The sequence below is a fragment of the Coturnix japonica genome, chromosome 2 (assembly GCF_054131305.1).
Source record: "Coturnix japonica strain WE chromosome 2, WE-NBRP24, whole genome shotgun sequence".
Lineage (NCBI taxonomy): Eukaryota > Metazoa > Chordata > Aves > Galliformes > Phasianidae > Coturnix > Coturnix japonica.
Window position 1 is genome coordinate 74,078,315 of NC_140664.1, and position 17,323 is coordinate 74,095,637.

The 17,323-nt window shown below is 38.2% G+C and overlaps 1 protein-coding gene across 1 annotated transcript; it reads left to right on the plus strand.

Moving 5' to 3' along the window:
- Position 1: 1 nt before the first annotated feature.
- EEF1E1 (eukaryotic translation elongation factor 1 epsilon 1) lies at positions 2–14,701 on the plus strand. Its single transcript, XM_015854638.2, has 4 exons — positions 2–139; positions 2,254–2,454; positions 9,704–9,799; positions 14,034–14,701. Exons 1-4 carry the CDS (start codon positions 32–34, stop codon positions 14,172–14,174), a joined length of 546 nt encoding a protein of 181 aa, XP_015710124.2. The 5' UTR covers positions 2–31; the 3' UTR covers positions 14,175–14,701.
- Positions 14,702–17,323: the final 2,622 nt, after the last annotated feature.

The window sequence follows — 17,323 nt, forward strand, 5'->3', positions numbered from 1 at the left end:
TCCTTTTCGACCAGGCGCTTCTCCGGCAAAGATGGCGGCCGCCGCGCGGCTGGGGTCGGTAGGGGAGGAGCTGGCCTTACTGGAGAAGGCGCTGGGCCTGCAGAGCGGGTACAAGTACGGCGCCCAGGGGGAGCGGCAGGTGAAGGGAGCCAGGAGGGGACGGGGCTGGGAGCGGGCAGAGACGGGCGGGTGTCTATTCCTCAGCTATCCCCGTCCCCAATGGCTTCTTCCCCATGCTGCGCCTTCATCTCCTCTCCCTTGTCCTTTTCCCGCTGTTCTCATCTGGCTGTGGCGCATCGCTATCAAAACATCGCAGTCTGAGAGCCAGTGGAGGCTTGAGGGAGATAGTGTGGGGAGCAGGGGGAGGACAGATTAATGTAGAGCCTTTGCAGGCTCTTCTCTGTGAAGTATCCATATGGTTTCGTGTGTAGTAAGCTCCTTTAGTTAGTTAACGATTCAAGTGTTGTCTCAGTGCCGTAACTGACATTAGTGTGAGTCATGAAGTCTGGCTGTCCATCGCTTTCCTGATTACATGTTCAGTGAGAAAAATGCACAAGGGCTCCAGGTAGAAATGCAGATTAAATGCCATATGTTGGAGTTGCATCTTATTACATGAATTAAATTTGAAGGCAAATAGTGTCCTTTGTATGGTAAAATGCTCCTAGTGCATTCCAGTAAGATTCCATCGTGGGATGCCATGAATGAGTGAATAAACTTTAGGCTAGTACAGTGAAGTTTCTGCACCAGGGCAAGTTTAGGTTGGATATGAGGAAGAACTTCTTTACGTAAAGGGTAGTTAAGTACTGGAATATGCTCCCCAGGGAGGTGGTTGAATCACCATCCCTGGATGTGTTTAAGAGCCGTTTGGATGTGGTGCTCAGGGATCTGATTTAGTGTAGGGTTGTTAGAGTTAGGGTACTGGTTGGGTTGCGGTTTGACTTGATGATCTTCAAGGTCTTTTCCAACCTGAGTAATTCTGTGATTCTATGAAGTTTCATTCATTTCATTTTTTACTCTTAGTGGTCAAGTTTCCCACTCTAAAAGATTGGTAACACTTGCTCTATTAATTGTTATTCTGAAGGAGCTTCTCCAGGCAAACTGACTGCTCATTTTGGTATACCCCTAAAGCTTATAATGTGTTCAGCTTTAAGTTATTTGTGTGTTTTGATGCTTCTCTTTGAAGCGATGCTTGTTAAACAGTGATGAGGACCACTTTGTGAAGCTGGGCTTGTTTTGCTGTGACTTTTGTGACTTCAGTACTTTGCCTTTAAAAACTCTGTGCCACTAATTCTCTTCTGTTTCTTCATAAAATATAAGTAATTTAATTTCACAACTTAAATAAAATCAGTTCTTATGATAATAGGGATCTTTAATTTGCTGTAGTTAAAAAACTGAACTTCTAAAGTTATGCTCCTCTTTATTAAAGACTTATTATGCTTTGTTATTGTAAAGATTTATTAATGCTTCTCGCTGACAATTAAAATCACATAAACATGGTGAAATCACTAACAGATATGCAGTTAAAGCTAGAGGTTTGTATTACGTTGTCCTCTCTGAACTAATAACTTGTTCTGGTATTTGGCGATAGAACAGTAAGGGTGTATTTCACTAAGTCAAGCTGTTGTGAAGGGAACTGAAAACTTAAGTTGGATCTGGTCTAGTAAATGTGTATGTTTGGTGGCCCTACTAGGAAGGGGGGTTGGAACTACATGATCCTTGAGGTCCCTTCCAACCCGGGTCATTCTGTGTGATTCTGTGATCCTGGAACCTAAAAATGAATGATGGTTCAGTTACTGTCTTCTGACAGTGTCAGAACAACACTACTACTTAATGCTAATATTAGAATCATAGAATCACCAAGGTTGGAAAAGACCTAAAAGATCATCCAGTCCAACCTTTCTCCTATTACTAATAGCTCCCACTAAACCATGTCCTTCAACACAACATCCAGTCTTTCCTTGAACAAGTAGTGCAGCTTGATTATTTTGTGATAAGCGTGTACTGATCAAAAGGAGTTCTGGGTTGTCCGTGTGCACCTTGAACATGTAATCTGTAAAAACTGAAAATAAATTGCCCCAAAAAGTAGGGATGCAACCTTTCTATTTCCCTTTGATATTATTAGCCTGAATGCTTACGGTCTGTTGCATTTTTAAGAGTCTTCTGAGAGACTATGAAGAAATAATTGTGAAGCTCACAAAGAATCTACTTTTTTGAAAGAGTTTTATAATGTTATAATTTTTCTTTCTTTTCTAGATTCCTGTTCTGCAGACAAACAACGGTCCCGGTCTGACAGGATTAATTACCATCGCTTCGTACTTAGTTAAACAGGCTAAGAAAGAGCAACTGCTTGGAAGTTCTGCAGAAGAAAAAGCTGTGGTTCATCAGTGGTTGGAATACAGAGTGACTCAAGTAGGCAGACAGTCTAGTAGAGAAGACACAAGAACAGTTCTGAAGGTAAGGAGAACTTAGTTCTAACTTGCCAATGCATTTTTGGAGAGATCAGGCCTTGAAAGATATCACAGAATTACAGAATTATCAAGGTTGGAAAAGACCTAGGAGATCATCCAGTCCAACCATTACCAATACTTCCCAGCTAAATCATATTCCTCAACAGAACATCCAGACATTTCTTGAACACTCCCATGGTCAGTGACTCCACCACCTCCCTGGGCAGTGCATTCCAATGCCTGGCTACCCTTTCCGAGAAGTAATACTTCGTAATGTCCAGCCTGAATCTCCCCTGGTGCAGCTTAAAACCATTCCCTCTAGTTCTGTCATCGATTACACGAGAGAAGAGGCCAATCCCCAGCTCACTACAACCTCCCTTCAGGAAGTTATAGAGAGCAATAAGGTCTCCCCTGAGCCTCCTATCAGTGTGCTAACATGAGCAGACACAAGTAAGTGATTAGAAACTGAAGACTTGAGAGTGTTTTTCAGTGCTGGCTCTCCTTCTGCTTTTTGGCTTTTGTTAACAAAATAAAGGATACCTGAAAACAAACTCAAAAATACACGAAGCCGATCTCTTACCATGTTTTATGGCTGTAATGCTGTGAACTATCTGGAACATTCCAGATAGAGATTGTTTAATAGCTCTGTCTCTGCTCTTGTAAGGCACTGGTTTCTTTCTGTCTTCATAAAACCTCAGTTACAAGCAAGCTGTGCTGTATTTCAAGATAACTGTGCAGATATAGATTTATTTTTCCCCCTCCTGAATGAGCAGTTGGAATATAGTCCATACATAATGTTGTCTCAGTTGATGTGTGAAACAGTGGAAAAAGAAAACCTTCAGATTTTTCAAGTCTGCCAAAGTGGTCTTCAAATGGAGCTGCTTTGTACAAAGGCTTCAGTCAACTCTATGCAGTTTTTCCTTGTAGTCTGAAGCTTTCTTCCTCTAAGACAGGTGGAAGCAAGAAGAAAAATCTCAAGGGTAACCCCGTTATTTGAGCAGCCAGATGGCAGGGAGTAGATTGAAAAGCTTATTCTATTTTGCTGCTTACTCCTTGTGACTGATAATTAGGATCCTTGCAATCTTTTGGGAACACCGCTTGAAGAGAAAAAATGCTTTATGCTTTTTGTACTTGAGGGGTTGTTTACCAAGTGTATATGAAACGCGTACCTATTTTAAATAGAACCATATGCTTAATGCTATTTAATCAGTCTAGATTTGGATATAGCTTTGTGTGTTGCTTGGTGTTAGATTGACTGTACTTTGTGATAGCAGAGTTTTAATGCTTCTGATTTTAGGTGTGGCAGATCTGAGTCAGATAAAATAGAAGCAAGGCAAAGGTAGAAAGACTGCTGGAGCGGTAGTGTAGATGTAACTTCTGTGTTACTTGAAATCAAAGGAAATTCTACATTTTGGAGCGGTGCAAAGCAATACCTTGTTAGTAATTTATTCATAGAATCATAGAATTACCCAGGTTGGAAAAGACCTTGAAGATCATCAAGTCCAACTGCAGCCTAACCAGTACCCTAACTCTAACAACCCTCCACTAAATCATATCCCCAAGTACCACGTCCAAACAGCTCTTAAACACGTCCAGGGATGGTGATTGTCCTTCACAAAGTGGCAGCACCCTAAATTTTGAGGACATGGAGTATCATGCCTAGTAAAAAGACTGAGTTGATGAGCATCCTAAAGAATCATTGCTTTCACTTACACTTCAGATAATCTGAGTTATCTTGGTCTCATTTTATCTGTGGGGTGAGCACAAGCTTGTTTTTTGGGCTTTTTTGGGGGGTGTAACAGCACTAGTTTTATCTTAATTTGTAGGTAATATCAAAACTTTTAAAGTCAAAGCTACTCTTTGAAAGGGCTATCTGTCCCTCAAGACTTAAGAATTCAACTGAAGGAGGCATGGACTAATTATGATTTAACTTTAAGGTTAGCTATACTTTGAACAGGAGGTGTGACAAGGTGAGGTGGCTGTTGGGGATCCCTTTCTGCTTTTATATATATATATATAAATTTTATATATATGTGTGTGTGTGTATATAGATATAGTTTGATAGAATACAGTCCAGCTATGTAGAGCTTCATCACACCAAGTCACAAATCACCTTCCTAATATGCTAGGCAACATCCAAACAAATTATTTGGCATCTTGTAAGGATTTACCTTTAATCTAATGCACAAAAATTAAAGACTTAAGGTCTGAGTGACTTAAATATTGATACCTGCTTTGTCATTGCACCCACAAGTATCTTGTGTTACTACCCAATGCAGTTCTACAAATACATTTTCATTCTGAAGCTGGAATTGTTTTTTGCTTTTGCCCTTAGCAGTGCTGACAGTTCAGAAAATGCAGTTTACTAAAGCAGATATGTGGATAAATTATTTCCAAACAAAACTTCATTACTGAGAAGCCTCCCTGAAGTTACGCCGACAGCCTGTATATACACATATGTATATCTATCCCAGATAGCACTTAAAGTTTTTTCTGCAGCTTTTCTTTTGTAGCAGATCCTGTATGGACAGAGTTTATCTTGATGCAGAACTACTGTAGAATTGTTCCAGCGCTAATAATTTTGTAGGGTAGCAATTAACTTTTTTTTTTTTTTTTTAATTTTAATTTGTTCTCTTGCCACCATGATTAATCAGAACAAGAGGCAGCCTACCATTAAAGCACACTATGCCAAAAGGGAGTATGAGAAGGGAAAAGAAAGGAGGGGGGGGGGAGTAAAATAGGGAGGCAAGTCTGAGACTGTAGTTTTACAACGTGTCTGGAATAATCAATGGCAGTCTCGGGACAGTTGCAGCCTAGAGCCACAATTTATAATAAGCTGTGCCAAAAACAGTTCAGTTGCTTCTGTTGTAAACTTTAGGCTGCTACTGGTTAACCCTTCAGTGAGCTGGTGTGCTTCTGAAGAACGTCAGCTAATAACTGGAGCAGTGTTTGCTAATTTGAAGAGAGAGAGAGAGGTTTGTTTAGTTAGCCTTAAGGAAAATGTTTGTAAGCTTGTTCTTGCTGACATGTTGACTAAAGCTGTTACCTGACATGAGAACAGTTGTCAAGTAGGCCATCTCAAGAAGAATTTTTAATTTATTTGGAGCAGAAGCCATAGAGTTTAGAAATTTTCAGTGCAAGTGTTTAACAGTTTTGTCTAAATCACATTGAGCTCCTGTACTGGACAAAATAAACAAGAGCGATGCCTGTGGGCTGTTCTACTGATGTGTAGAAATAGTAATTGTCAGTAGCGGTGATGATATTGTGACCAGTGTGTTCCATTAACTTCAGTTTCCACAGGATGAGATGGTATTTCCTTTGCTTCTGATCAAGCGAATGATGTCTAAATAGTGGGAAATTAAATTACGTATGAGGTGTGGGGGGAATATCTAAATCCTTGAGGTTTTTCTTGGTACCAGGTAAGGTTTCTGCTCCTCTGCCAAAGAACTGAGAACTTTAGAGAATTGCTCATGCTGCCACATTTCTGCTTGAATATTAATAAATTCCATTAATGAGATTTGAATGTCTCTGATTGGTAAACGTTATATGTTGAAGACTTGATATCTGGATGGGGGGGGAAATAATACCATCTATTCAAAATATAACTGAGAGTTTCTACTGGATTTCACAGAAAAGCTTCTATGGAGCTGTAGAAAGTTCTGAACTAACTCTGTTCTCTGAAGGGTAATTGTAACCAAGAATTCATGTACTACTTGCAACATCTCATATAAAAAATGCTCCATGATTACAGCTAATTCTGTCCTAATTTCTTGTGCTTTCTGGCTCTAGTCATGAAGTTCAATTAGAAATCTAAATAAATTGTTACAAGCTTCAGTTATTGTTTATTGTACTTGTTTGAAAAATTACTGTTTCTGTCACTATGTACGTAGGTTAATCCATTGCATATGCCTTCCATGGCATTCATCCACAGTCCTTGTATGCTGTTTTTCAGTGGGTTGCCTAACTGCTTTGACAAGCTTGCTTAGCAAGCGTTATTGGAACTTCAGGTCTGTTTTCACTCTTCTCCTTTTTCTAAGGGTGCAGTGGTTTGTTTGCAGGCATAGACGATCATGTTTTGATTATTTGAGCAACATTCATTTAAAGAGCTGTTTTTCTTCTGTCCTTTGCAGTAATCATATTGTGATGGACATAATATTCTCCCAGACTGAGTTTAGAATCATAGAATCATAGAATTACCCAGGTTAGAAAAGACCTTGAAGATCATCACGTCCAACCACAGCCTAACCATAGTACCCTAACTCTAACAACCCTACACTAAATCATATCCCTAAGTACCACATCCAAACGGCTCTTAAACACATCCAGGGATGGTGATTCAACCACCTCCCTGGGGAGCCTATTCCAGTACTTGACTACCCTTTCTGTAAAGAAGTTCTTCCTAATATCCAACCTAAACTTGCCCTGGCACAACTTGAGGCCATGAGTTTAGCTCACATTTTGCGTGTTAGATATATGTCTTGCATCAGAACTGAAAATAAGGATACACCTCTAACCATAAAGCTGTGCCTTTCTTGGATAGAGATCTAGAATCCTCTTCTTGGATTCTGTGTTGTCCAGGATTTGCCTGGGTCGTAAGTGCTCAGCTCTCTCTTTGTGTAGTGCCATGCAAAGGCATTTAGGTGGGAAGTGACCCTGTGAATATTGCTGACTGAAGGAATATTTAAAGAAAGAAATGCCCTGTTGGTATACATCCTATGGGCAAAGTATCTAAAATGTAATGAGAGTATGATTGGATCCCTTGTAAGTTATTGGGTCATTTTAAGAGGCAACTGTTAGTTACCTGAGATGCAATGATGGACTGTGTCTCAACTTGTGGTCTGGAAGGGGTTTACTTATCTTTAAGGGTGATCTGAGTTACAGACAACTGTGCTTCATAGGTAAACCACACTAAAAATGTGGGGTGTGTTGAGCTGTCACTGTACATCAGGATATTTTGTGCAACATCTTGGTTTTCTTTCTCTTGCTTTTTCTCTACTCATACCCAAAACTGGAAACAAAATTGCTTCAGTTGTTCAATGCATATTGTTACAGTAAACTGCTGTTATACTTTAAATGTATCTGAAACTTGAGAAGGGGCTCCTGCAGGATCGCACCAGTAAGTTAATTTAGCTACGAGCGTTTTGCAAGACTGTGTCAATCACTTGCTATTAGAGTTGTAAATACATAATTGATTTAAGTAGCAGCATTAAATATGTGAAAGGCAGTGACACAAATAACAGCCAACAGACCTGAATTTCTGGGTTGTAATAGAAATTCAAATAGAGTATTGTGTTCGTATTTTTGTTAATCTCTCCATGACAGGAAGACTGGTACAGTTTAATACTGAGGTGAGGTGAAAGAAGGCTTGGCTTCCAGGAATTCTAACACAGCTTGCAATTAGCCAGTAATATAATCGTCTAAGGAAAGTATAACATATGTGGTAGGATTGATTAAATATTCCTAGTGCGTGTGGAAAAGGATGTACTGTTTTGTTTCTAAATGAACTTGACTTTGGCGGTATGAAATCAGTATCTTCCTGTATCTTATGGGAGGAATACGTGCATTCCAAAAGAAAATTGCAGACTAGTGCTGATTTATCCAAGACTAAGCCACACTTGTCAAACTACCAGTTAAGAGGCTTGATAAGACTTTAATGAGAGTAAATAATTATTAACACTGAAGTGGCTAACGTTACTTTGAAGCTTGAGTTATTTCTTACCAATGAGTAACCTGAGTATTTACAAATATACTTTGCAGCATATGTACTGACTTGCAGGTTTTCTCGTGTGAGCTTTTTTCTTTTTAACATAGCATTTGCTTCTGTTACATGAATAAAATCCATCAGAACTGTAGTCACGTGTTTAAAGTAATTTGAGACCTAACTAACAAGAACAAAGCAGCAAATCAGTCTTAAAGAAGAACATAAATAGCTGCATAGCTGGAGGCTGATGACCATACAGAGTTTTAACTATGCAGGGGTTAATATTTTTTTCCTTGACTTGTTCTAATAAAAGAAAATCAAAGCAGACATTTGGATGTTGAAATATTAGGAAGCACAGGACTCCTGTCATAAAGAGGCTGTCAAAGAATATTGCATAATGGAGTCCAACTTAAATGCACAGTCAGATGTTATAAGGTGTTTCTGTTTCTTTTTATATGTATGCACTGTAGGATATGTCTGCATATTTGAGAAAGCAGAATTATGGAGCTAGAATTGCAATTCAGGTGAAATCTCTTTATTTTTTATCTTCAGTAATGAGTAAATCCCATATTCTCCCCTTAATATGAAACAAGCTGTAGTTGAGACTGATAAGTCTTTTAGGGTGATCTTTGAAAAACATTGTTTATGCTTCTTACCTCTGTTTCCAGGAGGAAGTTCATGTGGTCTAAGAAAACCGGCAGGAGTCTTTAGGACAGAAAGGAGTGTATTTATTAGAAGCTTGTTTGTTTGTTTTCTTGGGGCGGAGGAATATTGGCAGGGAATTTCCACATGCAAAGAAAAGGTGGGAGACTGTTCTCCTGCTTTTCAGAAACGAACATCATAAAACCAGTTTGCCATTAGGATTAGAGTAAATCTGCAGGCTGTTACCTTTTCTTCAGAGGAAGGTAGAGTTATATGTTATAAAGTTATATGACTTCAGTGAGAAGCAGGTAAGGCATGGCAAAATGGAAGGGACTGCTTCTAGATGGGTGAAGAGAGAGCTGGCAGGCAGTACCTGTATTTCAGGAGCAATGCAGTGGAGCAACAGTGAACATTAGCCTTCTATTTACCTGAAGGGAATGATTGCATATGTAAAGGAGTCCTTAAGTAATACAGACTTGAACTATTTACTCATTCAATCCAAATAGAAGCCCTCTGCTACACAGCCTTTAACATCTAATACAGAGTTGCTGAGCATGAGAGGTACACTTCAAGTTCAGAAGCAGCAGTGGGCTTCTGTAATGACCGAACTGGCAGTATCAGTTGTGAATTGCTATCCATGATTTCAACGTTAATAAAAGCGGGGATCAAATGGAAGTAGCCAATTAGTGTCAAGTTCCAGGCATGAGCGTGAAATACATCGTATCCTACCTTTGTCTTCCTTCTTTTCTCATCTTTGTTTGTCTTCCTTCTTTTCTGTGTTTGAATAAATGAAAACTGCTCTTGATTGTATATGTATGGTCTCAGATCTTTTTAACTCCTCATTGTTTTCTTTAACTACATCAGCAGTGTAATCTTTTTTTTTTAATGATTATTTTTTAATGATTATTTTTAGGATCTTAATGCACACCTTGAAGATAAGGTCTACCTTGCAGGAAACAGTTTTACCTTAGCAGATATTCTGATGTACTACGGGTTGCATCATGTCATGGTAAGTACTGTTTGCATTACCTTTACGTACATACAGCCATTGTAATTGCTTGTTTATGTGAAGGGCAATTTATTGATAAGTGATAAATGAAACTCAGAGGTGTCAGAACTAAAAGTACTAAGATTGTTAGAGGTACTGCTGGTGCTATGGAAGACGCACGTTAATCAAGTTCCTGAAGGATGAATGCATAGAAGTGACAGCCACGATCAACTGTTATTTGTGCTTCAAGACTTATTGGTAAGTCTTGATAACTTATAGAGTATGGAAACAACGTGAGGAGCTGCTACTTGAAGTGGGCAGCAAGGGGTTTCACAGAATGAAAATGTTGGAGAGGTTCTTCATATGTAGCTCAGAAGTGTTTATGAATCGTTCTGCCTCACTTCTGAACCTCGAGAGGTAATTTGAAAACAAATTAATAGAAGTTAGTTGTATTTGAGCAACTAGAATGTGATTGATCTTATGCTGAAGTTACACTTGAGTCATATTTTCCTCGTAGAGGATAAACTGGTATGTCAGATGATTACCTTTCACACATTACATGGCAGTACAGTTGTGTAAGAATTCTTTAAAAATATAACTGTAGTGTAAGAGAATACAAACTCTAATGAGATATTTAAAAAAATATAAAAGACTTTTAGACTGGGGAAAATGAAGCATATTTTATATTTAGAGTTTGCTCTAGAGTAGACCACCTAATCAAGAAGGAAAGATACAAGTTACTGCTTTGGGAGATAGAGCAGATGGTAAAAACAAATGACTTAGTGCTCCTGGGTGCCTGCAACCACACAGAAACTAGCTGGGACAAGTTTATAGTACAACATCTGCTTCTGGAATGGTTGGTTTTGTAGAAGATGATAATTTTGTGACTCAGAAAGGTATAAAGGGCAAATAATGGGGTTGCTATCCGATAGAGGAATATGAGAAGCTGCTCAACGGGAATTAGCTAGATTGTATATGTTTTTAAGGCTTTAAAATTGATTAATGTTAGTAATTAACTATGGAAGTAAGATATCTTGAACTGCAGAATCCTGTGATTGTTTTTATTTTTTCCTGTCAAAAGAAGAGAGTACTTTCTGAACTGCTTCTGTGCCTCAAGCCTTAAGTGGAGGGGAAAGCTGCTCCATCTCTTAATGTGGTGTGTTCCAAGGAAGCAGTTCCTCATATCCACTGCTGTTTGAGCTAAGCCTTATGCAAAATATATTGCTTAATATAACCCTTTAAAATAAGAGATGGGGGCATGTTGTTCTTGTCAGTGGATCTGAAAGTGTTGCTGATAAAGGCCCTAAGGGTTAATCTCCCTGCCTTTGATGGGGTAACAGATAACTCTATCAAGACACTTTATATACTAGTGGCATACTATGATTGTACTGCACAAGCTGAGCGTTATTAAAAGTTTAGAAACCACTCTTGTCTTTAGACATATAGATTACTCAAATGTTTGTGTAGATTAATATGATCAACAGTGAAGTTGTTCTAGGTTAAAACTCAGATTGCAAAGAATTAGGAAACACTGCTTGAAGGTAACTCGAGCAGTCAGGATGCATTACATTTTCCTGTGGTAACAAACTTATTCTTTAGATTTTCCCTATGTTTTAATTTGTAAGTAGAACCAAACTTGTGAAGTGCTGTTTAAAAATGTTTAAGAGTAATTATCAATACACAGGCTGATCTGTCTTATTTATTTTTATAACTCATAAATTCAGGCAGAACCAAAGTAGTCATCTCAGATCTGTACATCTGAATTTAACATTTATTTAATGAGCGCTGGAAAATAACTTGGGGTGAAATTTATATCTCTACAAATAGAAGCCTCAGTCAAAATTTTGGGGGCAAGTCGAATACAATCTATTACCAAACCAAGTAAGATATGCTCCTCAAGTCAGAATTACTAATACAGGAGTATAATGAGACTGCATTAGTGGTTTATTTTCCTGGTTTTTTTAGTTTTTTTGCTGAAGCCCCAAGCACAAGAAAGATGTGGAACTGTTAGAGCAGGTCCAGAGGAGGGCCACTAGGATGGTCAGAGCACAGGATTTTGTTCTAAAGGATTATGAACAGTGCTTAACAACCCTTTCTGTGAAGAAGTGTTTTCTGATATCCAGCCTAAACTTACCCTGGCACAACTTGAGGCCGTTTCCCCTTGTCTTGTCACCAGTGAGAAAAGGTCTAAATGTACACATGTATTTTTAGACTTCCCATGCACATGCAGGGTATAGGCATGGGAGTTTATGCCTTCACCCCCAGTGCTACTGAAAGCAAATATAATTAAAGCTGGTATAACTGCAGTCCTTCTAGAAACTTTTGGTTGCGTTGTGTGATACCCATTTTCATTATCCTTTGTGAGCTTTGTGGCAGAAGAGTAAGGCTTTTTATTTTTTCTCTCCATAATTAAAAAGGAAAAAAAAAAACAAAAAACCATCAAATTGAGTGTCTGCTTCTTTGCTATTGAAATAATTGCTTTAATAGCAAATAATTATTTTAACAGCAGAACAGCAGCCTTTCTTAACTTGGGGGAATTATCTAATTTAATGAGGAAGAATAGAAAATACCCGTCTAACAAAATGCTGTAAAAATGCCATGGAACTGATCTCTAAACAATTAACCTAAGAGTTATGTCCTGAGTAAAAAATAGAGCATGCCACAGAGTGCTTTTTAATATATTACACTGAGAATACATTATGTAAATAAACAGAATTATCTTGAATGCTGTGCCTAAAGTACAGGAAGGGGTTTTACTTGTAGGGAACCTGTCTGGGAAGCCCTTGGGATGTTTTTTCACTATACTTACAGAATGGAGGAGGACTATTTTCCAAAGACTGTTTTTGCTTTATATCCAAGAAATGTGAGGGTGGAGAACTGAAAGTATAAAATTATAAGGAGAAGAAATGTATCTCCTGCCAAATCTCAAGTTTATTTTCAGCACCCTTATAACCAAGTGCTTACCCACTATGGATGCTGGAAATAGGGTCCTCTAATTATAATACTAATTGTAGTGTTTAGTCTACCATACTCTCTGGACTTTAGTTTTTAGTACTGCTCATACTACAAATGAAGAAAAGTATTAATTTCTGATGATTTTTTTGGCTGTATATTGCTCTTTTCATGCTCTCTGTTGTTTTATAAATGCTTCTTTTGAAACTTCAGCATAGGAAGTTCCGCACGAATGTGTGCAAGAACTTCTTTACAGTGAGGGTGACGGAGCACTGGAACAGGCTGCCCAGGGAGGTGGTGGAGTCTCCTTCTCTGGAGATATTCAAGACCCACCTGGACACCTACCTGTGTGACATGGTGTAGGGAGCCTGCTCTGGCAGGGGGGTTGGACTCGATGATCTTTAGAGGTCCCTTCTAACCCCTACAATTCTTTGATTCTACACCTTCATACCAAGCACTGGCTTTGCACTGTCATTAATTACAACAAACTGCATGTGATAAGAAGCATCTCCCTCTAAATGGTATTGCATGTTTAGTTTGTCCTGAATGCAGCATACTCGAAGAACCTCAGGCAGCTTGTCAAGTATCTTAATTAAGAAAGCACTCAGTGTTACATTTTAATAGCTTCCACTTTTTGTTTGTAATGCCTCTAAAAACTCTGGAGTTGTTGGTCTTTTTAGTATTGTTCTTTTCCACTTGGCCTATAAAGCTCTGTTAAGTTTCTGGCTCAGCTAGAACTGCAGGCGTTAAGGTGAGTCAGTGCATCTTGGTGGCTGACTGAAGTGAGGTGAATCCTATACTGTGTGGGGAGACAAGAAAGGGTAGTTCACATGAAGATCATGTTTTGTTCCTAATAGTTTTATAGCTTTGAAGCTTGCTCAATATAGTCTGAAATGGCCTGAAAAATATATTCCTGAACTTCTAATACACCTTGTGCTTGGCCAGTGAGGCAGACTACCTGCTGAATGAGAGGAGTGAACAAGGTTTGTGCAAGTTGAGGAACCTCTCCCCTGCTCCTCGATGTTATCATAGACTGGTTAAATTCAAGCAAGCTAACACCTGTACCCCCACCTCCAAGTATATCATACAAATGTATTTTCCATTCTACATATGTGTTCATTTGAGGAAATAATTATGCGTGTTTTGTGAATCTTTATCTGTGAAATGAAGGTAGAACTCTGGACAGCAACAACTTTTTCTGCAAGTTGAAATCGGCTGTGAAGCTTTGCACTTATTGTTTCTCACCATGTTTTATAATATTAATAATGCAATTTATTGGTACTTTTATTTCTTCCCCATGCAGGTGGACCTCACTGTGCAAGAAAAGGAGATTTACCTTAATGTATCTCGCTGGTTCAACCACATTCAGCATTATCCGGGTGTTCGACAGCATCTGACTAATATCGTCTTTATCAAGAACAGATTATATACTAATGCTCATTAAGGAGAATTGTAACACTGTGTCAGAGTGGTATTCGGGAGTCTAGAGGTTACACTGTCCAAACCCACTGCCTTGCAAATCCTGGTTTGTAATCTTCTATATGTGAACCGCAACTGGTGATGCCTCAAGTAATACAGTTCCATTGAATTGTTATCATTTGTTCAAGAATTTGAACTAGCCACAGAATTTTATCGTGTATCTGATTAAATGCGACAGTGACGGAAAGATGGGAATTGAGTTTTAATTCACTATTTTTTAAAGACGAAATGTTCTTTTAGATTAGCATTCAACTGTAATTACATGGTCTTTGGAGCAGAGAAGTACTTATTTTCCTTCCACTACAGACTCATTTTACTGTTTATTGAGTTTCCGCGTTATGTCCCTCTTTTCCTTTGATTTTCCATGAATGTTTACGCTAGTTTTGTAAAAGTTAAGAGCTATATTGTGTGCCAATGATGTGAAAAAGGGAACACAAAATGTTACAAAGTATTTATGTGACGGAATAAATTATTTTAAAACGGTAGTCTTAATTTGGCTGTGAAAGTCTTGAGTTTGTTTTAAAAAAATAATAATAATTAAAGGTTAGTTGACATGCTGCTTCATTTTATGGACTTTCATGTAGGCTCCAAAAGCATTTTCTTTCAAATTAGTCAACAGTATTCGCGTTTATCAGGATTCTGTGCATGCCGTCATTGCGTGTTATTTCCACATAAGAAAGATTGTGCGTTTCAGGATCCTAAAAAAGAAGGTGGGGAAAGTGATACTTGAGATAATGAGTTGCTCTTCCACACTCACTTCTTGTTTATAAAAAGTTGGCTTTGAAACCAAGGAGGCTGTTGTCAATTGGAACATGTTGTCAGGCCGCTTCACTGTAGATCATAGTTGGTATAAAGTATTTGTTTTGGTGTTGGGGTGCTGTTTGTTTGCCCAAACAGCTGCTGTTTTGAAGTGTCAGGATTTCTCTAGGTTGCTGCATGCTCTGGCTACAGTATCCCCCAACCTCTTACTTCCTCTGTTCGAAAACAGAAGTGTAGAATGCTGCTAAAATAATTTTAAAAAAATATAAAAACCAAGCATGAAATGTTTGGAAGGAATTAGTAAAATGTAGATCTGTACTGACAGAAGTACACTTGGTGAATGTCATATGCTAGCTCAAGCATTTCAGTTTTCACTCTCCTATGTAGATTAGTTGCTAAGAGGAATAGAGAGTTAAAAGCAAAGAAAGATAAATTGAGATGTTTTGCTTCAGAGAGAAGACTGAGAAAACCAGATGGTATAGATTTCCTCCATGCTACCTCTTTCTGTCTAATACCTTTTGATTGTTAAACACTAAGTATGTAATAAAACTAATGGAAATATGTATGAAAATGTACCTTGGCTTAAAACTGAGGTACGTTTTGACAATGAAGCTTCATGTTATTTACTTATGAGTTGTAATTTATTGCAGCTCTGTCAGTTGAATGCTGATTTTCTGTTTAAGGAGGTTGTGGGCAAGCACTCATGCCATTGTGGGGTTTTTGTTTTGCTGTCGTAAACAACAAAAGAGCCCCTTGCTAGTCTATTTCTGTAGTAGTTTGTTATACTCTTATTGGATATTACTAAAAGTGACTTTCTTCCCTTGCAACCTCTTCTTCTTTTCTGAAAATTTCTGTTGCTGAAGGGCACAGTAAATACTGCGATGTTGTTTTACTTCTGTTGCTTCACAGTTTGATGATGCTGATGGCCGCAGTGATGTGTGGAATTTATTTTCATGGCATTTCATGAACAGTGGCAGTCTCATTTGTTAATGTATCTCATCATTGCAGTATTATTATTTTGCATAATTGTTCTGTTTAATTTATTCAAGGGGCCTGACATGTTATGGTCTTTTAAGTATGTGCCTCTAGGACTTGAGGTTGTTGCCATATGGTGAGATAGTACAGCATGACAACCTTTCAGCAACAGTGAAATAAATATGATAATTGTAAGTGTTCAGTAGAATCTTACACTTACCCCACTTTGACTTGACTTTTTCACCTTAATGCCAGGTTGGCCGTCGCATGCAAGCAAGCCATGTTCAAACAGACTTTCAAATGTTGTGTTGGATAGATCAGACTGATGATTCTTACCTGTCTTTGCATGAGTAACTTTAAGTGAGAAGTCAAAGTTCAGCTGAACTTAGAAGTCTTCAAGGGCAGTTCTTGCATAGACTTAAAATTGGGCAGCAGTGATTTATAGAAAATTTTGGTTTTAATATAGGAAGGCTATAGAGAAGAGGTAAGTAGGAATGAACAATTCAAGAGGGCCTGTGCTACACTAAACAAATGAAGTAGTTCCAGTTTCGGCCAGGTACAAAACAAAAAAAAAACTGGCCATTCAGATAAACCGACACCTACATTTTTCAGAATCAAAACTGATGGAAATGTTGATAATAGTTTTAATGTGTAACATGTTTTTTAAACTTCTTTTATCAGTGGTTTACCTACAAGGCAGGCACATACTGTAGGTATTGCTTCAGGTTAACAGTAGAAGTGGTTGAGTCAAACAAGTTTATTTTTCTTCAATATCTGCTCTGAGTAAGGTGTTGAAATCAACTGAGTCAACAGTGATTCTTTGGGTAAAATGCACAGAACCTGGATGCTGACATATCCTAGTTGTTAGCCTGTAAGAGGCTATATTTTCACGTCCTTTAAATCCTTTTTCTCTTGTACTCCTCCATAGCCTACAGCACCCTCTAAGTATTGTGAAATTGAAGTAGCCCTTCTCCCAGGAATTTGCTAATTTCTGATTACTATGTAAGAAAGTAGCCCTAAAAATGGGAGACTTATTTTTTTAAGATGCATCCTAACCTTCCCAACAGATGTCATAGCTTATTGGAGTATCTTGACAAATTAACTATTCTCTTTTTTCTTCACTCACATACAGAGAAAGTTTACTGTATGTACTGTTGTTACAGCTGATAGAAGAGTAACAGATTTGTAAGCATGGGTGTGGATCCCAAGTTGTCAGCAGGGAGTTGAGACAGGTTTAAAACAGACATGAGTACTCTTAATTCAAATATGCTCATGTATATTAGCTCATTTATGTGAAAATGTAACTTTGAAGTGTTAATGTGGTTCTATTTGTGAAATATAATACACCTTTAATGCTACAGGTAAAGATTGCTCTAGAAC